Source organism: Pyrus communis, chromosome 7 (assembly GCF_963583255.1).
Source record: "Pyrus communis chromosome 7, drPyrComm1.1, whole genome shotgun sequence".
Lineage (NCBI taxonomy): Eukaryota > Viridiplantae > Streptophyta > Magnoliopsida > Rosales > Rosaceae > Pyrus > Pyrus communis.
Window position 1 is genome coordinate 9237737 of NC_084809.1, and position 24225 is coordinate 9261961.

General features: G+C 36.0%; 2 protein-coding genes across 4 annotated transcripts; both read left to right on the top strand.

The window, feature by feature from the left end:
- Window positions 1–2431: 2431 nt before the first annotated feature.
- LOC137739220 (trifunctional UDP-glucose 4,6-dehydratase/UDP-4-keto-6-deoxy-D-glucose 3,5-epimerase/UDP-4-keto-L-rhamnose-reductase RHM1-like) lies at window positions 2432–6123 on the top strand. The gene is made up of 3 exons (XM_068478768.1): window positions 2432–2574; window positions 3640–5231; window positions 5338–6123. Exons 2-3 carry the CDS (start codon window positions 3657–3659, stop codon window positions 5800–5802), a joined length of 2040 nt encoding a protein of 679 aa, XP_068334869.1. The 5' UTR covers window positions 2432–2574; window positions 3640–3656; the 3' UTR covers window positions 5803–6123.
- Window positions 6124–11617: 5494 nt separating this feature from the next.
- Window positions 11618–15956, top strand: LOC137739665 (uncharacterized). 3 transcript variants are annotated; one of them, XR_011069101.1, is made up of 4 exons: window positions 11618–11730; window positions 12009–14881; window positions 14981–15133; window positions 15658–15956. XR_011069101.1 is itself a non-coding variant. In XM_068479326.1 (3 exons), exon 2 carries the CDS (start codon window positions 12104–12106, stop codon window positions 14879–14881), a length of 2778 nt encoding a protein of 925 aa, XP_068335427.1. In that variant the 5' UTR covers window positions 11618–11730; window positions 11977–12103; the 3' UTR covers window positions 14981–15619. The 3 variants fall into 3 exon arrangements, 2 of the variants coding, with proteins under 2 accessions (XP_068335427.1, XP_068335426.1); XM_068479326.1 differs by lacking the exon at window positions 15658–15956 and having other exon boundaries at window positions 11977–14881; window positions 14981–15619; XM_068479325.1 differs by lacking the exon at window positions 15658–15956 and having other exon boundaries at window positions 14981–15619.
- The last annotated feature ends 8269 nt before the right edge of the window (window positions 15957–24225 follow it).

Consider the following 24225-nt stretch of genomic DNA (forward strand, 5'->3'; position numbering starts at 1 on the left):
CATGTACTTTTTTTTACTTCTAACACACACTACTTTTAACTTTCGGTTATCAGATTGAATAAATTGAAGAACATCAATGTTAAAAATTAACAAGGGTGTTTAGGAGATAAAAATGAAGATGTGAATAGCACTATCCAAAAAATATCCTACAAATTTGGGTAGTGCTATTCACACACCTATTTTTACTTTTCACACACTCCTCTCAATTTCTGGCCACCAAATCAAATTAATTAAAGAAGAGTACTGACCAAAAATTAACAAGAGTGCATAAAAAATAAAAATAAGTATGTGGATATCACTATCCTACGAATTTCTCTTTCAAATTAAATGCAAAGCATTGAAACAATGGTGTGGGTGGGCAAAACTTTGCTTTCTCATTTGGAAAAGAAAAAAAAAACATTGATGAGAAGCACAAGCTTGACATTTCTGCACAGCATGTGGTCCTGTGAAACCTTGTCATAATATATAATATAAGGCACACAGGAAAAATGCAACCCTTTGCCGATCTGATTGATTTATGCAGCATTGTGCCCAACATTATGACATATATGGATGTGTTTTAGGTGTGTTTCGTTGTTTGTTGTTTGATAATTGAGACATATGTGGCACTTTTTTTTAAAGGTGAATCATTTATTCCATCGGAAATAATCTATATAGTTGTTTTGGAATTTAGGTATTATGGCTTTTACCACAAATGTCCCTTGTTTTAGAGAAAACTTTATGATGGACCGACCTATATTATGATCAGGGTGAATGATAACGGAATATGAAACAACAAACGTAATAGTTAAGGATCCAATGACTAACATCTCAATGCATACTAATGTTTCGCCTGAAAGCAATGGTACATTTGTTTCGATTTACAATCACGTAACAAGAGTAGTAGAAACAATCATTTCAATAGGTAAGTATTTTCCGACGGATACTACGTCTTTCCAATGATGAGCCTAATTTGTCATCAGTTGAAGTTAATTTTTCTGTTGATGGGGCCTATCCATCACAAGAAGATTTCACATTAATCTACAACCCTCGATCACAACAACACTAAATTTTAGCCAACAGCATTGATACATTGTTGTCGGCCGTATACAGAGAGATCAAATCTCAGGAATCACCCTTAATTTGACTTGATTAACTTGATTGGTAAGTTAATTAAAACATAATTACCATTTTAGTTGTGAACCAGTGGCTCTCAGCCTTCCAAATCCATCGCTACCGTCCCTCCAAAAAACGCAACAAACATTCCAATAAAATATTTATAGGTTACAAATTTTTAGTTGTCTCATATTCTACCTTAAAATTTTCAATTGTATAAATCTCCCTTCATTTTAATTAATGGGAAGAGATCCTCTTCGGATCTCTCCCATCAAATCTTAGGGATTCAAAGACTCAAATCTTTGAAATTTAATGCAACAGCTACAAACAGGGGGTTCTTCTAAAAGTTATAATAATTGTAGTCATTTGATCAAATTTTAAAAGTCCGAATCTCCAGATTTCTAGGATTTAGTATCTTCCCTTAATTAATGACGTTGTATGTGTGGATTGACGATAAAACAGACTTGCACATTATGGACCGAATTGTGTAATTGATTCTCAATCTAGGACACAAAGCATTGATTTAGGTTAATTTAAAGCAGGATAATGAGGTTTTTTTTTTTTTTGTCTAAATGACGAAAGTGTGGCTTACAAATTATTTTATTAATAATTTTATAATAGACGTGTGAACAACGAATTGCGAGACGATCAAATAACTTAGATGCATATATTTGGATAATCTTACAAATTTAATGATGTAACAAAAAAATTGAAACTTCATAGGTCACTTTAAAAATCGCTCTCAACGAGGATGTGAAATATAATTAACCAAAAAAAAAAAAAAGGTAAAAAATTATAGCAATGATTTTTCAACTTTAACTCAATTAGAATAATGGTCATTCAACTAAAAATCTATGACAATTGGTCCCTTAACTCATCACAAAGTGTAGCTATGGCCATTTTTATCAATTCCATCAGAATTCCGTCAAAATGTGTTATGTTGGAAGGAAATATTGCTACAATTGTGTTAAGGTCAATGGACTATTTCTCTAATTGAGTTAAAGTTGAGGAACCATTTCTCTAATTGGATTAAAGTTGAGGGACCTTTGCTACAATTTTTCACATTTGGTTTTCTATATTTGCCCATTAGTTCAACCTCACATGCATTGCACGTGACTCATTTTGATGGAAGTTCTAACGAAATTGACAAAAAATGACTATAACTGCACGTTTTGATGAGTTAAAAGACTAATGGTATGAGTTTTTAATTTAAGGATCATTGCTACAATTGTGTTAAAATTAAAAGATGATTGCTATAATTTACTAAAAGGGAAATATATAGTTGTAAATGCAAAATTCAATTCTTTTGTGACGCGTATTTATAAATATCCCGTTCTGCACCTTCCCTCCTCACACGCTCTCATCTCCTTCTCTCTTTTTTTCTAGTCATTTCTCGTCTTGCTTCTTCAACCTGTCTTAAATCCAGCACAGGACAAAAGGCGGCGAATTGTACTCAAGATCCACTCCAATCCAGGATTTGTAAGTCAATAAAGCTTCAATCTTTCATGTTTTTCTGTAATTAAACTTGTTTAATTTACTTAATCACGGGCCAATAGCTATTAATCAAGGAAAAACTCCCTCGATGTAGACTCAGATCTCCTGCTTATGCATGGAGTAATTCGAATTTAAGCGTGTTTTATTGGGTTGATGCTAGTAAATTCAATGTGGGTTGTTATTTGTTTGCTTTATGAATGTTGGGTTTTTGGCAGATTTTGATTTTTGATTTTTTTTTAGTGGGTACGATCTGGGTCGGTTTTGTGCTGCATTTTTTTTGTTTTTGGATCCTGGTTGATTGCAATTTGCATTGCTGGGGGGTCTGGTTGCTTCGTTGGAAAATTGGTTTCGAAAAACGAAATGCTTGTTTCTCTTTGAAAATCAAGTCAGGAATCCGTTAAAAGAAGCTATTTTTATGGCCTAATTAATTATTCATAAGAGTTTCTTGTTCCTTCCTAAACTCTGCTGTTTTTTTTACAGTAATTCTGCAGTTATCTTTTAATCTGGCGGTTTTCGTTCGTTTGATGGTTATTAAATGTTTTATCAGCTTATTTTGTGTCACCTTTAACATGACGTGAAACGTGAAAATCAGATGGAAGGGTTGTCTTCCTTCTGTATTTTATAAGTGCTGATTGGAGAGGCATGCTAAATTTCTGCTAGTCCTTTCGGATCAAGGTTTGCATCGATGTCTATACAAGCAAAATAACTTTACATTGTAGTATTTTTTATTTTTTTTTCCTTGAAAGACTAATGCAGCAAATTTACCTCCCTTTTTTTAGGTTTGTTTAGAGAATGGATGCCTATGCACCAAAAATCTGTTTTCTTTACATTGTTATCTCACTTGAAATTGAGTCTAAGAATGATGAAGGTCTATTAAATTCTTAATGATAGGTTATAAAACATAAAAGTCTCGGTAGCAAGTTTGTTTTGTCCGTGAATTTCCATTTTTTGTTTGTGTCAATGGCAATATATCTCCTGGATTTGTTAGCATGCTTTCTTTTAGTTGAGTTTTGGGATTCTTAGTCAACCTTTGTATGCTGTATTATGCAGAAGTCCTTTGGATCAATATGGATACTGCGTATAAACCAAAGAACATCCTCCTTACTGGAGCTGCTGGCTTCATTGCTTCCCATGTTTGCAACCGGCTTATCCGGAACTACCCTGCCTACAAGATTGTGGTCCTTGACAAGCTTGATTACTGTTCAAATTTGAAGAACCTTAATCCTTCAAAGTCGTCTCCCAACTTTAAGTTTATCAAGGGAGACATAGGCAGTGCTGATCTTGTCAACTTCATCCTTTTGACCGAGAACATTGACACAATAATGCACTTTGCAGCCCAGACCCATGTCGACAACTCTTTTGGTAACAGCTTTGAGTTCACCAAAAACAACATCTACGGGACACATGTTCTTCTAGAAGCTTGCAAAGTCACTGGTCAAATCAAAAGATTCATTCATGTAAGCACAGACGAAGTCTATGGGGAGACAGATGAGGATGCTGTGGTGGGAAATCATGAGGCTTCTCAGCTTCTTCCGACAAACCCCTACTCTGCAACTAAAGCTGGAGCAGAGATGCTTGTTATGGCATATGGGCGTTCATATGGATTGCCTGTGATAACGACCAGAGGAAACAATGTTTATGGCCCCAACCAGTTCCCTGAAAAGATGATTCCAAAATTCATTCTCTTGGCTATGCAAGGGAAGCCTCTTCCGATTCATGGTGATGGATCCAATGTCAGAAGTTATCTCTATTGTGAGGATGTAGCAGAGGCATTTGAAGTCATTCTCCATAGGGGTGAGGTAGGCCATGTGTACAACATTGGGACGAAGAAAGAGAGGAGGGTGGTTGATGTGGCCAAGGAAATTTGCCAACTATTTTCTCTGAACCCAGATACTTATGTAAAGTTTGTAGAGAACAGGCCCTTCAATGATCAGAGATATTTCTTGGATGACCAGAAGCTGAAAAGCTTGGGATGGTCGGAAGGGACTTTGTGGGAGGAGGGTTTGAGGAAGACCATGGAATGGTATGTCAAGAATCCCCAATGGTGGGGAGATGTTTCTGGGGCACTGCTCCCTCATCCAAGAATGCTCATGGTTCCCGGAATTGAAAGACAATTTGATGGTTCCGATACTGGCGATTCTGCTTACCCTTTGTCAGCAAGTGATTCTAGTCCGAGCAAAATGGTTGTTCCAGCTCCAAGGAACATCCAATCTACTGAGAAGCCATCTCTGAAGTTTTTGATTTATGGTAAAACAGGGTGGATCGGAGGCCTTCTTGGGAAGATTTGTGAGAAGCAAGGGATACCCTATGAGTATGGACGGGGGCGTCTTCAGGAACGGTCACAACTCATGGCTGATATTCTGAGTGTTAAACCAACCCACGTTTTTAATGCTGCTGGAGTGACTGGCAGACCCAATGTGGATTGGTGTGAATCTCATAAGCCAGAAACAATTCGGACCAATGTTGTTGGTACATTAACCTTGGCTGATGTCTGCAGAGATCACGGCCTCCTAATGGTGAATTATGCCACTGGTTGCATTTTCGAGTATGATGATGCCCATCCACCAAGATCGGAAATTGGGTTCAAGGAGGAAGACACACCGAATTTCGCGGGCTCATTTTATTCCAAAACCAAAGCCATGGTCCTTTCTCCAACCATCATATCTATTACTGTGATAATCTTGAAAGAAGTTTTTAAATAGCTCCCAAATTCCCAACTGATATCTCTTTCCCATTTTTGTGTAACAGGTTGAAGAGCTTCTAAAGGAGTATGAGAATGTTTGCACTCTTAGAGTTCGAATGCCAATATCATCTGATCTCAGCAACCCACGCAACTTCATCACAAAGATCTCGCGCTACAATAAAGTGGTCGACATTCCAAACAGCATGACAATCTTGGACGAGCTTCTACCCATTTCAGTTGAGATGGCCAAGAGGAACTTGAGGGGCATATGGAACTTCACAAACCCCGGGGTGGTGAGTCACAACGAGATTCTGGAGATGTACAAGAACTACATTGACCCCAGTTTCAAGTGGACTAATTTTACTGTGGAAGAACAAGCCAAGGTTATCGTTGCAGCAAGAAGTAACAATGAGATGGATGCATCAAAACTGAAGAAAGAGTTCCCGGAACTGCTCCCGATCAAGGAATCGCTGATTAAATACGTGTTTGAACCCAACAAGAAAACATTTGCAGGTGGAGCAGCAATTTAAGTGTCTCATGAAGTAGACCTCGGTACCGATCCTATGCATTTGTTTATTTATTTATTTATTTATCCTGTGGGAATTAGCTAGGGTTGTAGTAATTCTCATGTTGTGGTTCCATCAGTCTCATCCTATGAATTAAGTTAAATTTGTTTCTGTGATAGATTAGGATAATTAAGTAAGTTGGTGGCATTGGTTCTGGTTTGTTTAGTTATTCTCATGTTTTGATAAGAAGCTATGGAATTGCTTCAGAATACTTAGAGGGGTCTACTGTAAGTTGGGGCATTGTAATTTTCAGATATGTAACCAATAAAATTATTTTTATTTAAACAAGAGCTTTATTTATTTTATTTTTTTATAAGAATTAAACTCCTACGGTGAGCCAAAACTTGAGTTCTATAAGACTAATTTTAATTCTTTAAGTATTATGTTATAGAAATCAAACTCAAAATACTTGATCATACAAGTACATATACATGTGACACTTCAGATGAGATCTCTGGCTATTAATATTCTTTAACTGAAATCTTGTTTGTTTTTAGTTTTTTATCGAACGCTCTGACATTAATGTAATAGTGTAAGTTACTATATTTTTTTAATTAAAATTTATATTTGTTTATATTAATGAGATTTTAAATATTGTCACATCCTAGTCCCGGCTTCGTCGTAGCACGATATTGTCCGCTTTGGGCCCCGGCCACACCCTCACGGTTTTGTTTCTGGGAACTCACACGAGAACTTCCCAGTGGGTCACCCATCCTAGGAATTGCTCTCGCCCGAACTCACTTAAATTCGGAGTTCCGATGGAATCTGAAGCCAATGAGTTCTCAAAAACCCTCGTGTTGTATGGTGGTGGGCATGTACATACAAAACACATCACCCCCTCATCGTTGGTCGATGTGGGATGTTACAATCCACCCCTTTAGGAGCTTGACGTCCTCATCAACACACTTGCACCACACAGCAGAGTGGCTCTAATACCATTCTGTCACATGCCAGTCCCGGCTCTGCCGCAACACAATATTGTCCGTTTTGGGTCCCGGCCACGCCCTCGCGGTTTTGTTTTTAGGAACTCACATGAGAACTTCCTAATGGGTCATCCATACTAGGAATTGCTCTCGCCCGAACTCACTTAACTTTGGAGTTCTGATGGAATCCGAAGCCAGTGAGTTCTCAAAATGTCTCGTGCTATATGGAGTTGGACATGTATATATAAGGCACATCACCTCCTCACCATTAGTCGATGTATGTTACAAATAAAACCCATAATTTGTAGGATTAAAAATAATAAAATATAAATTATATTCTCTATTATATTGTGTGTGTGTGTGTGTGTGTGTGTGTGTGTGTGTACATTCATCAAAATTAACAAAAAAAAAAAAAATATTGTACCAAAACATGGATACATTATTCAGAACACACAAAAAATGAAGAAGATATTAGGCTTAATAATATTAGTAAATTTCTTCGATTAAACTTAACTTAGGTACATTCTCAAATCAACGAAAAAAGAATGTACCCATATAAGTTTAAAAATGAATTAAAAAAAAATTGAATAGATTTTATATTTAAAAATTGGGTAAATTTATATAAAAAAATGGACATTTTACATATAACAAATTATTATATTTAAGAATGAGTACATTTAAGATTAAAAAAAATTAAAAATTATATGAATGGATACATTTAAGATTAAAAGATTAAGAATCTTTTTATAATTCCCAAAAACTAATGGGTGCAAACTTATTATAATTTTTTAAACTACTTAAAAAACTTACTATAAAATACAATAGTCATAGTTTCTATGTATATATTGTATATTAAAATATGTATTATTGTGTTATTATTCTATATAAATTTTAAAAATTTAAGTTTTATTTATTTTTATAGTATCCATTAGGCAACATGACACATCCCGACCCGGAATATCCACTAGGACCTCAAATCGAGCTGTGCTGGTTAACACCTGGAAGGTAACGAAACCATAAAGTGTGATAGTGTATAAAATGTGAATAAATTAAAACCTAAAAGTGCTTAAGTACACGAGTGCGCAATGAGCGGGTCTGGACCCATTTCACGCGTGATACAGAGCATAGGTATAGTACAGTAAGGTAAGATAATGATTATGCCATCATAAGAAGACATATGTACTGAAAAGTGCCACGAATTCTCGTCGATACAGAACTCTACTACTAAAACCTGGAAGGGTGCAAAAATAAAAAATGTGAGTAAGCGAAACAAAAACTTTTCAAACCAATTTCAATTACCAAAGGTAGTAACCCCTTGTCGTAACACTTGTATAATTTTCCAGAAAATAACAGGCATGACTATAACTCAAAACCATAACCAAAATAACAGTCTCACAGCTATGCCGTCTAACCCAGGTGAAATAAATCAATATGAAGTGGTATGTCAGCCGGATCCACCTATTGTGGCCTGTACATCTGAACCCATAGCTCATCAACATGCTAGGCAATAGCTCATTAGCATGATAACCGGGGTCACCTCACGTGACCCATACGGCTGAATCAATAACTCATCAACATGCTAGCCAATAGCTCATCAACCTACTAGCCAGAGTCAGCTCACGTGACATGTACGGCTGAATCAATAACTCATCAACATGCTAGTCAATAGCTCATCAACATGCGAGCCGGAGTCAGCTCACGTGACATGTACGGCTGAATCAATAACTCATCAATATGCTAGTCAATATCTCATCAACATGCTAGCTGGAGTCACCTCACGTGACCTATACGGCTGAATCGGTAGTTCATCAACATGCTAGCCAGAGTCACCTCACGTGACCTACGTTCACCTTTGCACTTCAAAGCATTCACAATAATTATGTGCAGATAATATACATATGGATATGTCATGATGCAATCTAGTACTCAACCATAACATAGTGTTTCCAAATATATATATACAACATGGCGTGAAATGCATAATCTATAACGCCCCATTTCCAAACTATTTATTTTCGAGAATAATTATCGCTGATAAGCTTAACTAGACACTAGTTTAACTAACTATCATTACTTACGTTTCCTTACTTTAATTTCTTGATTCTTCACACATTGATTTATGACCAATATTTAACCTTAAAATTAACGTTTATATAGTTGTTTCGCATATAGGTGAGACCTATCCTCAGGATGAGCGCAGTCAATCAAGGCTTGGGGGCTACGACCCTTCCACATATCAGTGAGGAGGCTTTTGGTTTTCCGTATATACCTATATACTTGAGATTTTTCTCAGAAAATGTGTTTAAATGAAATTACGTTTGAAATGCCATGCCTATTGATTTATGCTTAGACTATGAATTTGTATGATATGTGTATATTGTGATTTGACGCAATGGACAATCAGGTAAGTACCAGGTGAGTTGTAGATTGTTTATGTGAATTGATGATTATGTGAGATGTGTTGAGAGTTCATAAACCTACACCCCGGTGTTAGTGCTCCCGCCCGTGGTTAGTGCACAATCATTCACGTGATGTTCACCTTCCGCACCATTGGATCTAACTTAGGTGCACAGTCCTGTCGTACAGACCATTATAGGTGGTTCCAATTCGTAGGTGACCCGCGATAATTCACACAGTCTTCACGTGATCGTAGCACTTGAGCGTATTTATTTACACACAGTCTTGTCGTACAGACCATTTTAGGTGGTTCCGACTGGTGTGTAGGTATATTTGTTGAGATGTGGATTTAAGTCGTACATGTCACATTAGGTGGCTCCGACTAGTTGGATGAGCTTTAGATTCAGCCGTACAGGTCACGTTAGGTGACTCCGGTTGACTTATCATTTGCATTTATTTATATCACCTGGCTTACATATTTTATTGCTTTATTTATATCACCTGGCTTACATATTTTATTGCTGAGATATTCGACATGGCATATTTGTGAATTTTGCTATTTCGAGCATGGTTGTGGTATAGATATGTATTCTATTTTCTAGGAAATTATACAGGTTTTACGGCGAATGGTTACAATCTTTGATAAATGAAATGGTTTTGAAAAGCTTTGTTTTTGCCCACTCACATTTTCTGTTTTGCGCCCTTCCAGGTTCTAGTTATGAGTGTTTTTTGGTGGCTTACGAGGAATCCACAGCAGTTCTGACAGATTATCACCATTGTAGATTTACCTTTGGTGTTGTATAATTAGTAATCGTCCTGCTGGACTACACTTAGGCTATTTATGCTCTGATTGTGAATTCACACTTATTTCGTCTTGCACCTTATCTTATCTGGTGTTCTAGTTAGTTGGGTTTTTATTTATTTGCATTTCTTATATTAATATTCCTATCTCTACTTAGTACGAGATCTTTTGGGAGCTCACTAGTTTCGGGTTTCGTAGGAACTCTGAAGTTAAGCGAGTTTGAGCGAGAGCATTCCCAGGATAGGTGACCCATTGGGAAGTTCTCATGTGAGCTCCCAGAAACAAAACCGTGAGGGCATGGTCAAGGCCCAAAGCGGACAATATCGTGCTATGGTGGAGTCAAGATCTAAAGCAGACAATATCGTGCTACGGTGGAGTCGAGCCCAGGATGTGGTGGGGACCAGGGCCAGGATGTGACAATTTGGTATCAAAGCCAATCTCTGGTCGGAAGTGTGCCAACGAGGACGTCGGGCCTCTAAGGGGGTGGATTGTAACATCCCACATCGCCCAGGGGAGTGGATCATATAAGCATTATATGTATATTCTCATCTCTACTTATCACGAGTCCTTTTGGGAGCTCACTGGCTTCGAGTTCCGTAGGAACTTTGAAGTTAAGTGAGTTCGGGCGAGAGCATTCCTAAGATGGGTAACCCACTGGGAAGTTCTCATGTGAGTTCCCAGAAACAAAACCGTGAGGGCATGGTCGGGCCCAAAGCGGACAATATCTTGCTACGGTGGAGTCGAGCTCGGGATGTGGTGGGGCCCGGACCGAGATGTGACACAACAAGTAAGATTAAAAAATTATAAAACACATTAAAAATAAAAATATAAAGTAATTTAAAAATACCAAACACATTAAAAAAAATATAATAATTAATTTACAAGTGCGAAAAATTTGAAATAATATTAATATGCAAACGCTCGTAATCGCATCATCTGCATTGTGAGGATGGGTACATCATCATTTGAATTTTTAAAACCATACAAACCCACATGTATGGTATTTTTAAGGGAGTTCAAAATAAATCAATATCATTTCCCTTAGTGGTTGAAGAAAATTGAAGGGTTTTATTGTAAAAAAAAACGTGTAAGGTTTCGTTAATTTTGAAACGCAACTCCTTTCATTTTGCATATCCTTGAACCTTAGTATTTTGTAGTAATATACTAATGTTTTCTTATTAGACTCTTATATTGGGGTTCCTAATACTTAAAAGACAATTGTTGTTTTTATGTTTTGAAATAATATTTATGTCATAATGTGGTATACATATACAAATTTAGTATTATGTTTTATATTTTCAATATTTATTGATTTAAAATATATTTTTTTTAACCGGTAACGGGTCGGGTCATATTACCTGATAATATTAACAGGTCAATTTCAAATCGGATCATATTACCGGTTTACTTTAACAGGTCTTCTACAACACTACCCATTAAAATATCGAATATATCACAAAAACAACACGAACACCAAAAAAACACGACATGAAATGCCATTGCCAGGTCTGCTAAAAATAGAAGGCCTGATAAAAAAAAAAAAAAAAACAATAATAAAGATCCGACGGTTGCAAATACTCCAAATATCATAGAATGTTTTAAAATCTTGACCACGTTAATAAGCGTAATTTATATTTTTCTAGTCGAAAAGTAAATAATTTGTTAGAAATTTGCCGACGGCGCTCACTAAGTTGGGGGCCCTTCTGCCGTGCTTCGAATCCAAATCACAATGATATCGATACATGTCCCAATCTCCTCTCCCAGCTCCAGGTAACTTTCCAATCCCAAAACCCTAATTTTTTTCCCCCAAATTTGAGTTCCTCAGCTGCTCCTGCACTTGAATTATTCTCTTATTCTTTCGTTTCTCTGATTAATGCTAAAGTATGATTCTTTTGGATTGCCGCAATGTTGGTAGGGTTTTGAGTCAATCAGAGCGATGCATTTTTCGTTTTGAATTGTGTAAATTTTTTGTGTTATGAATTTGATTTGTCATATTCTGGGAATGTTAACTATTAGGGTTTTGATGATGGAAATAATTGGCAAAACAGGTTCCGGGTGTCATCGATTCTTTGTTAGTGTATGATATTGCTCGTTTCGTCTTTCGTTTGGGTGTTCGAGAGGGTTCCTTTGGCTGTACATTTTGATGGATAAGGAGGAGAATGCTACTAGTGATGGTGATCATGAGGAGGCTTCTCAGTATGAACTGGCTGTGTGTCCCGAAGAAGACATGGAAGAAGATGTCGACGATGACGAAGAGGATGACGAAGATGAGGAGGTGGAGGAGGACAATGAGGATGAGGAAGAGAATGTCTTGAGTTTTATAGATGGGATTAATCCTTTGGATCTTGTGGAAGATGATGGTGGTGACCAACTTTATCAGCGACTTCTGGGGGCGGATTATGAGGCTTTAGCTGAGAGAAAGAGAAAAGCACTTGTGGACAGCCGGCCCGAAGGTTCGGTTAAGAAGGCCAGGCGGGAGGATCTTACTGGAGCAAGCATGGAGGAAATAATGGAGGCCATGAATTATGGTATGCAAAGGAGATCAAGGAAGTCTAAGAAAAGGGGTAGACGAAAAGGATCAACGAAGAAGCTAACCCCCGAGATTAATAGAATGCTTGGTGAAGCTAATCTTCACTATGCATTTGGCCGTTTTGAAGAGGCCATACCAATCTTGACAGAAGTTGTAAAGAAAGCACCAGATTTGCCTGACTCGTATCATACACTTGGAATTATCCATGACAATCTTGGTAATGAGTTGGATGCCTTGAATTGCTACAGAATTGCTGCATTTTTAGCACCAAGAGATCCAGCTCTTTGGGAACTGCTTTTTGACCGGTTCAATAAACGAGGCAACAGTCATGATGCGATTTATTGCCTTTCAAGAGCAATATCAGCAGATCCCAAAAATGTTAGTCTGAAATTTGATCGTGCTTCACTTTATGTTAAGCTTGGAGATTATCAGAAAGCGGCAGCATCTTATGAACAGATAGTACAAGCCTATCCTGATAATGTTGAAGCACTCAAGACGGGAGCAATGACGTATGAAAGATGTGGTCAGCAAGAGCGTTCTATACAGATTCTAGAGGACTATCTCAGAAATCATCCAACTGAAGCTGATCTTAGCGTCATTGATCTGCTGGCTTCCATACTTATGGAAAATAACTCACATAAGGAAGCCCTTCAGCATATTGAGCATGCACAACTGGTATTCTGTTCAGAAAAAGAGATGCCTATGGCAATGACAACTAAAGCAGGAATATGCCATGCTTACCTTGGAAATATGGAGAAGGCAGAAAGTATTTTTAGTGCTCTTGATGAGAAGAGTGCAGATAATGCTGACTTGATTGCTAAAGTTGCAGAATCATATATGAGTCTTGGGCATCATAGTTCTGCGTTGAAGTATTATTTGATGTTGAAAGGAAATGTCGAATTTAATAATGGCTTTATAATTATGAAAATCGCTCAATGTCATTTGTCCTTGAATGACAGAGTACAGGCAATTTTGTGCTTCTACGAAGCTTTAAAGACATTTGAAGATGATATTGAGGCTCGATTAACACTGGCTTCTATTCTTGTTGAAGAAGCCAGAGAAGATGAAGCCATTTTGTTGCTATCTCCTCCGAAAATTCTACATCGTATGGATCCCCAAACGGATAAATCAGAACCATGGTGGTGCAATGGAAAGGTGAAACTGAAGCTTTGCGACATCTACCGAGCTAAGGGGATGACCAAGGAATTTGTAGATACAATCTATCATCTGGTACACGAGTCACTGAGCATTGAATCACTTCAGCAAAAGGTGAAAGTGAAAAGGAGGCTCACAAAAACTGTCCTGTTAGAAAGAGTCAAAGTCCTGGAGGATCACCAAAAAGAGAACCTATTGTGCAGATCTAGACCAGTAGCTCCTGCTTCAGATCTGCTTAAAGCTGCAAGAGCGAAGAAGTTGCTTCAGAAGAAGGCAAAAGTAAAGGAAGATAAGAGAGCTGAGGCCATGGCTTCTGGAGTTGACTGGCAAAGTGATGATTCAGATGATGATCCTCCGGACGAAATACATAAGGAACCACCCCTGCCAGATCTTCTCAAGGATAAAGAGCATAACGACCTCATAATAGATTTGTGTAAGTCACTGGCCTCCTTGCAAAGATATTGCGAAGCATTGGAGATAATAAATCTTTTCTTGAAGACGACTCGCAACATGTCTTCTGTTGCGGAAGAACTCAGGTCTCTTGGAGCTCAAATTGCATACAACACACCTGATCCTGAGCATGGGGTTAACTGTGTAAAATACATTGCAGACCAGCATCCATATAGCAATGCTGCCTGGAATTGCTATTACAAAGTAATTACCAGATTAGATGACTGGTATGCGAGGCATTACAAGTTTCTACGCAATAAGAGAGACAAACTCAAAGACTGTGCACCTCCCAATCTCATTTCTGGGCATCATTTTACTAAAAAAAGCCGTCATCAAGATGCCGTGAGAGAATACCTAGAAGCTTATAAATTATTGCCAGAGAATCCCCTTATTAATCTCTGTGTTGGTACTGCCTTAGTCAACTTAGCCCTTGGACATAGACTTCAGAATAGGCACCAGTGTGTTGCACAAGGCTTAGCATTCCTCCACAACAACTTGCAGCTTTGTGAATTCAGCCAGGAGGCATTTTACAACATAGCCAGGGCGTACCATCAAGTCGGCCTTGTGACTCTGGCAGCTTGGCATTATGACAAAGTTCTTGCAATGCAAGTGAAGGATTACCCCATGCCAAAGCTTCCCCATGAAAAGCCAGAGTCTGCTGAAAATAAAAAATCGGGTTACTGTGACCTTCGCAGAGAAGCAGCTTTTAATTTGCATCTCATCTACAAAAAAAGTGGAGCGGTTGATCTTGCTCGAACCATCTTAAGAGATCACTGCACTTTCTGAGTATGCAACTCTACATTAAAACATTAGAATTCGGTTGCTCTTTGTTCTTGGTCTTAAGTATGTGAAATAATAACAGTAAAATTCCTTTGCCTGTTGCAGGAATTATGTTCCTGATCTCAGGTATTGCGACTGTTTGAATGAGAGGGTGGCTTCCTACTCCCTAGTTGATCTCTTCAGTTCTCTCGAAAGGCCTATTAATGGTTTTCCGTGGTCTAATCTGCTGAGAAATGGGAGGGAAACACTAAAAGAAAGGTATGTGATCCACTCAGCAATTTGTACATGACATTACTGCAAAGCCAGTGTTAAATCCCTTATTTCATGTCCAAAACAAGGGCCAACCTGATATTTATTTCATTACTTCACAGTCCATCTCTCTGTCTCCGCCTCAAATATATAATATCCTTACACACAAGGGGTTTCAATAGATTAGATACCAGATTCGAAACGTTACTTTCAAACGTTTTGTATCAATAAAAAACGATGGAAGTTGAGAACTTGCAAGTGAATTATATGAAATTTGATTTAATATGATATAGATTGATGGTATTGTTCCAGAATTACTTTTTATCTTGGCCAGGTTATGATTTTAGTTCATGTAATTTGAGTGAAGTTTTACTTTCGTTCTTATGGTTTGAGGCTTGAGCTGTCGCGATTTGACTCAGTTTACTAATTGTTGCAATTCAAGGACAATGACCTACTTTTGTCAATCTATTCTATCTATTTAGCTCGTGAGTGACATGTGTCCTTCGCATTGATACTTAAGAAGGAAAGTGCAGGTGAATATTCCTATACTACCCTTGTTGGTCCCGAGGGACGGAGGAGGTTAGGTTAGCCTAAAGATGGTTATTGGTTCAACTGTTCAAGGACGCGGGTTGCCCTTGAATTCTCAAAGTAAGAAGGGGTAGAGAAAATGTCTTGAGCCAATGTTCGAGTACCTAGCGCCACAGCCAAAAATACAAAGTATCGTAATCATTCTTTGGCCTATTTGTTTTCTTTTTCTGCTAGGTCAGATGTCACTATTACTCGTGGTGAAAAACTACATTTGTGTAAATTGTCATACAACGCCCCCCACATTTATGTAATTTGATGATCTTTTTTGCTTTGACTTTGGCTCTTTTATTTCCCATTTACCCATACTTCAGACAGATTCTTGCAGTCAAGAGACATCCCGTAACAATTATCTAACAAACAATAGTTTGTTATATGAAAGGGAAGTGTTATTGGCACTTCAAAAATCTCATTATACACTCCTCAAAAGTGTATTTTTCTTTCTAACTATAGAAAGTTTGGAGTGTATGGAGTGCCAATAACAATTCCCATATGAAATTATAACAATCATTTATATCATCGATAGTGTTGCTAGACAATATATTAATTGCAAAAGAGTCTCTTCATACCTTCCCGTACTTTTGACCTTTTGTTCTTTGTCTATTTTGTACCTGATGGGACTCTCAACACCCAAGGTCTAGCAATTCGAACCACTCAAATTGAATTAGACGTCCTCATTAGTTCATTTCGCTGGTTCATCACACAAGTTAAGGGCTTCAAATTTTCTTTCAAACAAAACCAACTGCTGGGATTGTCTGATTCTTAAGCTTTGAACACTAAGGTTCGGAGGGGGTCCAAATTCAACTGCCAAGTCCTAAGCAAATTAGATTGATGCCGCGTGTATATCTAAATTGCATGATACCCGGCTGAAGGTTGGGTCGACATAAATAAAAGGATGGAACACCAACTTTGTGGGCCCATGAAATTATGAGAAGCCCACATTTAACCTACCTTTGTGGAATCTCATAATTGGATCCTTGATTTTAGCGACAAAATGGAGCTTCTAGTACTCATGTGCTTTCAAACCCAAATTTAGAAAGGGTAGCGTTACCTACACGTCATTTTTTATATTATGTACATCTTCTAATTTTCAAATTTTAGATACTAATTAAAGATGATCAAATAACAAAAATTAAGAAACGGTGTGTGGAAAGTAAAAAAAAAATATGTGAATAGTAGCACCTTTTAAGAAAATAATCTACATAAAAACTAGTTCATCGCTATTGTGGTGTTTCAATTCAATATACAATATTATGTATTGTTCAGCTATACTAATTTTCTCTCTTTTCCAAAATAGATCTAAAAACTCCATAGCCATCGGCGCTTGCTGTGACTTGGGGCGGTGACACCCCCTTTTGCTAGCCTTCCTCCTTCCTTTTTTTTATTGATTGTTGCAATTTTTTTTTCGTTTTAGTATTTCTGTCTATAAGTGCCTCCTTGTTGAGGTTATTAGTGACTATCTCCTAATAATTATTTTAATTTTGTATTCATGTGTTATGAGCTTATATTGGGTCTACTTCACTGTTTCTGGTGGTTTTGCTAATGGTGTTGATCACAAAATTCATATTGGTATGGACACTAATTGGTTCCTTTCCAGTTCCTCTTTGGAGTCGGAGCTACTCATTGTCAAAGAGTGTTCTCATATTTGTTATATAGCAATTTTTTCACACAAAATTTCTTTAAGTGCCAAATCGTGAAGTGTTTGACCCCTTTCACCTAGAATGGAGTTAATTTGGATTTGGAGTGTCATCTCAATTTTTTGAGTTTGGGTGTGGATGAATTCAAGATTTGGATGCTTCTTGCCCTCAAATCCACCAATATGGTGGCAAATAGTTTGGCCCAAGTTGGCGTTTTATGTTTTGTTGAAATCTCTCTGGATTTAAGAGATTGTATCCAGAATATTATCGTTGTCTAAAAAAATATACAATATTATGTGTAAGGTTTTTTTTTATTTGTTCACATTAAATCGGAAAAACATGCAGCAATAAACTCTTTTCATATAAAATATTTTCGAAATTGAGCCAATAAGATCAGATCATCTTGTTCTAAATTAGTGTAATAATTTTGAACTCTTTCCCTACCCTATAATAGTATTAAAAAAAAAAAAAAAAAAAAAAAACTATACCATCTCGCTCAATCTCTTCAGGTTTGCCTAAATTGTAGGTCCTGATTTCATGTGCTTATTAAGTTTATGGTTCCTCAGAATTGGAGCACGTATGGTTTTTACTCTCAACCAAAATGTTGTGTACAACAAACAAAAAGACAGTATGTTGTGAGGTGTAGATCACTAACCAAAAGAAATTTGTGCATGATAGTGGACAGTCGCCTACCATGTCAATGTCACGATCGAGGAGAAAAGTAAAGATCATACTTCGTTGTCGATCGTTTGGATCTTTTCGATCACGAGTGGATTATCTGTCTTTTCATTTTCATACTTTTTTTATGTTCTTCTATGATGTGTGATCAGGATTAAATCACGTCAATATTTTATATTAATTTTTTATAAAAATAATAAAACAAAAAGTAATAGGAATATAAAATATTGACGTGATTTAACCGTGATCACATAAACATGATGATACGAGGAGAGTATGAAAATAAGAGGGTAGAGAATTCACCTCCTTTCGATTACACCCCAAAAATTTGGATATTTTTTGTTATACAAGCGACATCGGAGCAGGAGAGATGGAACAAGAATTACGTGTGCACGAGCAAATAGCTCTTAACTACTCAAACTATTCTTGTCCTGCTTCATTTAGTCTAGGACATAATATGGCACCCCACTAAACATTGCACTATTTTTGACCTACTTAGTCCAAGTAGTCAAGTCAATTCAGCTTAGTTATGAATCTAGTCTAGTCTGAGATAGTTCGGTACAACAAACGCACCTTAAGTAGTTACAGTTAACTTGTTTATATTAAGGTATTACTTCTTACTAAAAATTGTATCACTGTGGTTGGGGAAATAGATCTCCAAATGTTATATATTTTGGACTTGTAGTTGCTCTAAACAAACTTATGGTATAAATGGGTAGAGCTTCAAGCTACTGGTTTAAGCAAATGGCTCGTTTTCACGATGGATAACAAATCCACCCTTGTCACCCTTAAATTTTCTTTTATATTTGTATTAAGAGATAATTAGACCAATGATCTCTAAACTTTAGCGGAATGCAGCTTTGGTCTCTAAACTAAAATATCGCTAGCATTAGTCCATAAACTTGTTATAATGTAGAGCAATGTTCCCTTAGCTAAAGTCATTAGAATTTTCATTTGTTTTTTTCTTAGGAATGGTATTTAATCTAAAAAAAATCCTTTTACTAATTAATCACCTTATAAATTCAATTCGGTACAGGCGATACGTATAAGACTATGGATCAGAAAATATCCAGAAAGACAAACCCTCTAGTTATATATTTATAAATTATAATAACCGTAGGGAATTGTTATTGGCACTTCAAAAATCTCATTTTACACTCCAAACTTTCTATATTTGGAAAAAAAATATACTTGTAAGAAGTATAGAATGAGATTTTTGGAATACCAATAACACTTCCCAAACCGTAGAATTAATGCAAAAATGCAACTTCAAACATCGATAATCCCTTTTGTTTCCTCACACTTTGTTTGTGCTAAGAATATGCACAACACCAAAGGCCACATGCAAGGGACAATACTTGCCTAGACTTAAAAGTTATCGTTTCGGTACTGCTGCATGGGAACTAGTTTATTGGACCGTCTAAGATCTTGCCAAAGAAAGCCGAAAGTTATGCATGTGCATGCAGACATGGATTTACAACACTGAGGAGGTCACTTCCAAATTATTCAAATTAATTTAACCCCCCATGATTAGTTTATACTTGATCAAGTACTCTATGCATTGTCATTAGACATAACTAATTATTGTCTATTTAATTAGAAAAACGTTTCCAGTTTTCACTCTTATTTTCCAGTCAAGTATATTATACGTCTAACTTGTTCATCAAATCGACCATAAATATTCGTGCCTATAGAGTTTTTGTTTTACAACTCATCTCATGTCTTTTTTTAATCAATGGTTGAGAATAGTGGTAGAGTTAGAATTTTAGCTTGAAAATGGTCAAAAAGTCTCAATCTGAAACGCTTTTATGATCTTACAAAAATTATTCTGATGTGTGGTGAGCAACCGACTTCCATTGTTTGGGTCAGACATAGTATTGTTCTCATAATCCTTTTCCTTACACTTAAACCTCAACCCCGAACCTTTGTAACTTTCTAGTTTCTTCCTCTTTCCCTCCACTGATCCTCATATTAGAGGCTTCCTCAAAATTTACAAGTAAACGGATTGCTTGAACTCTATAGGAGCCACCAACTTCAAATCAAACCCCATGAAATAAATTAAAGTAAAAACGTCAGATTGAGAGCCTAAGCATACAGAAAAACCTTAAAAATCATAAGCATACAACTAAATTTTCTAAGTAAAAAAATATTAAGATGGGCCTGGAACCATCTGGTCGCTTCATGGCTTTACCTCTGGTTAAGAAGGGGTTGAACGCTTGAATTGTAAGCTCTTTTGTGTCCTTATGTTGAAAGTAGAGATATAATCAAATTACGGAGTCATGTGTTGAGCACAAAGAGATGTAACCAAATTAAGAACTAATTAACGTTACATATTATACTAGAAACATTATACTTATAGGACATGCAAAATTATGTCTTCGTACAATCATTTACTTTCGATGTCTGGCACACTTAAGACAGAGGGCTTGAATCTATAAATTCCTTGTGACAAAGTAACGCCGTGAAAATAACAGAATTAATGACGACGATTGACTTGCCAATTTTTCACGGCAAGTCAGAGATGTTTCTGCATGCTTTGTCAATTGTCATGATTGATGCCTCCATTTTTGTTCGTCAATGAGAAAAACCAAAGCCAAAGCCATTGACTGTTACTGATGAGCCTAACATAATTTGACTCTAATTTTGTAAAATCTTGAGGCAGAATATAATACTATATAAATACATATATTTTTTTAGCGAGTTTTGAACATTAAGCGTTAAAAAAGATTGAAATTTAAAACAAAGCTAATGTTGGATTACATATTGATTTTAATCCTTTGAACTGTACTTTAATTAAAATTAATATTCTACTTTTGTTATTTAATGTGTATTTTATTTTATTTTCTTTTTCACATTAAAATTTTGATTTTATTAATATGCATATTTTAGTTCTTCCAATTATAAATAAACCTAGATGAGAAAACATTAAATGAAATTAGTGACACATAAGAAAAACATATAAATACATAAGTGTACAAAAATGATTGTACCAAAATATATAAATTAAGAATTCAAAAAAAATATATAAATTAACTTTTTTTTACCGAAATGTTTGTACTATTAGAATGAATTAGTATATCTAAATGTTTGTATCAAAATATCTGTACTGAATTATATTTTAATGAGTTTCTATACTTGTATGTGTATAAAAATGACTGTACCAATAATTAATAATTAAAAAAAAAATATATATATATATATATATATAAATTAACTTTTTTTACCAAAATGTTTGTACCAAAATATATCATAATGAATTAGTATACTTAAATGTTTGTATCATAATGTCTGTGCTAAATTATATTATAATGAGTTTGTATACTAAAATATATGTACAGAAATGTATTATAATAAATTAGTATAGACTTAAAGAAATCATGAAATTATAAAATTAAAAAAAAAAAGACATGGAATTTAAATGCTGGCATTTAAATAGAATTATGAGACCAATGTTTGAGTCTTGCACGAGAAATTATCTAAACTTCATCTTATTTAAATATTAAAATCAAGTTTTCTTTATTTTATATGTTATACTGCATATGTTATCTATGAAAATCGAGTTTAAAACCCCACAAATAAAGTAAAATATCAGTATATATGTCACATCCCGGTCCGGGGCGAATCACTTCCCGGGCCCGCTCCACCACCGTAGCACGATATTGTCCGCTTTGGGCTTACCATTCCCTCACGGTTTTGTTTTTGGGAACTCATGAGCAACTTCCCAGTGGGTTACCCATCATGGGATTGCTCTAGCCCCTTCTCGCTTAACTTCGGAGTTCCTACGGAACCCGAAGCCAGTGAGCTCCCAAAAGACCTCGTGCTAGGTAGGGATGGGAATATACATTTAAGGATCACTCCCCTGGGCGATGTGGGATGTTACAATCCACCCCCCTTAGGGGCCTGACGTCCTTGTTGGCACACCACGGCCAGGGTTAGGCTCTGATACCAAATTGTCACATCCCGGCCCGGGGCGGATCACTTCCCAAGCCCGCTCCACCACCGTAGCACGATATTGTCCGCTTTGGGCTTACCATTCCCTCACGGTTTTGTTTTTGGGAATTCACGAGCAACTTCCCAGTGGGTTACCCATCATGGGATTGCTCTAGCCCCTTCTCGCTTAACTTCGGAGTTCCTACGGAACCCGAAGCCAGTGAGCTCCCAAAAGGCCTCGTGCTAGGTAGGGATGAGAATATACATTTAAGAATCACTCCCCTGGACGATGTGGGATGTTACAATATACGTTAATTGATCTCCAATTGAAACCCTATAGATTAGAAAAATCAATTCACTCAACTATATATGAGCATAAATCTTAACTGCGAGTCCGTAGTGGATATCGATCGTCGTCAATTTAATTATGAATACTGCTTTGTGTCATATCATACGTTTTGTTCTCAAGCCAAGTTGTCAACATTCTACACGTTGTGATGGTGGGTTGCATTGCTTTAATGGATTATTATTCTATTTTTAGTCCCTATCATGCATAAATATAGAAAATAAAAGAATCAAATACATAACTTCGAGCACAATGATATTTTTACGGCACATTTCGAAGTATTTTTAGTATGATGAAAATGTTTTAAATTTGAAAGTAATCCTTAATAAAAATATAAATGAATCTTGAAAAAAAAAAAACTTATAGTCATTTCTGCAAGAAGTACATAATTGGTGGTTTTTGCATGAAGCACCTCAAATGTTTTTGAAATCCAAAAGCACTTTTGGTTCAATCATTTTAAAAACAATTTCAAACGAGTCATTTTATCATTTAATTAATTAAGTCACGAAACGTACAACTACTCTAGAGTTTTCATTCATCAATTCATTTCACTGTTTGGGGAATCATTTTCAAGTGTCCAGTATTTAAGCAGGTATTCTACATGTTATAAAATAAAAAGAGACACATAAAAATATATATTTGTATTATGATACGTGAAATAATGAATACTGGGTACTTGAAAAAAATCTATCAACCGTTTGGGGATTAAATTAGGAATAGTCTTTAAAAATAATTAATGTCAGACACAACAGTTTGATGGCTACTATAATGTTAATTTTTTCCATACGAAAGTTAATTAAAGTTGTCTAATCAACGTTTGATAATGCTTAGCTCCTGATCACTTGCCATTAATTGATGACAAAAAGGGAAAATTAACCTCATTGAATCCTTTTTCAAGGGATTCCGAGGATCTCGTAATTGGGACTGTCCATTATATATCGTACGGTTAGAAATTATTTTAAAATTAAATTTAAATATAAATAGTATCTAACAAAAACGGATCATATGATATACGATAAACGATCCTGATCACGAAATCCTCCGATCCCTAGAAAAAAGATCTGGTGAGGATCCTTTTCCGATGAAAAGGGATGCAACCCGACGTCATTTCATAACACTAATGACTTGATCGGTGTATTCTTTTTTAAACAAACAATGTTAGAGCATTCACTTAAAATTACTTCATTTTAAAGTTAAATAGTAAAAAAAATATTTGATAAAAATAAAATATACAACCTTTTTTTTTTAAAGCAATGACCTTCATACATCAGTTTTAAAAAACAACTTATAAGTTGTTTTTAAAAACTATTTTAATAAAAAACGGAGTTGAGCCTTTAGAATAGTTTTAATTCCTGTAATAAGCTCATTAATTTTAAACAATGACATTATTTATCCTTCCAGACACTGTTTTTACATTACTTTCATATTCACATCACTTTTAACCATACAGTTTATCAAACGCTCAACTGCTTTATTTTGCAGCTGATTATTCTTAAAGCACATCATAAACAATTTATTAAAAAAGCGCATCAATCCCAAATTGGCCCTTAGTATACAGTCTAGTGATATTCCTTTTTACTTGCAAATGAGAGAAGTCTTAAGTTCAATTCTCGTTAAAGGCGAGTTTGAATCACATTATTGCTAGTCCATTATGAGGCTAAGTCCACCCCCATTCTTGTCCCTTAGTATAGATAATATCGTTTATTAAAAATAAAAAAAAAAATAAAAAAAAAGCCAAGATTGGAGCAAAGAAATCAGATGTAAATATTTTAACTATTTTACTAAAAATATTTTTTTTATACACCAAAAAAGTTAACAAAATCTCAACAGTAAAAGAAAAAGAAGAAACTTACCATGATGGACGGGTAAGAAGAACTGCAGGCACAAAAACAGAGCTACAGTTACTGACCCATGGGCTGGGCCCA

Bases quoted from the DNA above. Each gene is read 5' to 3' on its own strand.
- LOC137739220 (XM_068478768.1), top strand. From the start codon at position 3,657: ATGGATACTGCGTATAAACCAAAGAACATCCTCCTTACTGGAGCTGCT. The intron at 5,232-5,337 runs GTCCTTTCTCCA...TTTGTGTAACAG, and splicing joins ATTCCAAAACCAAAGCCATG to GTTGAAGAGCTTCTAAAGGA.
- LOC137739665 (XM_068479326.1), top strand. From the start codon at position 12,104: ATGGATAAGGAGGAGAATGCTACTAGTGATGGTGATCATGAGGAGGCT.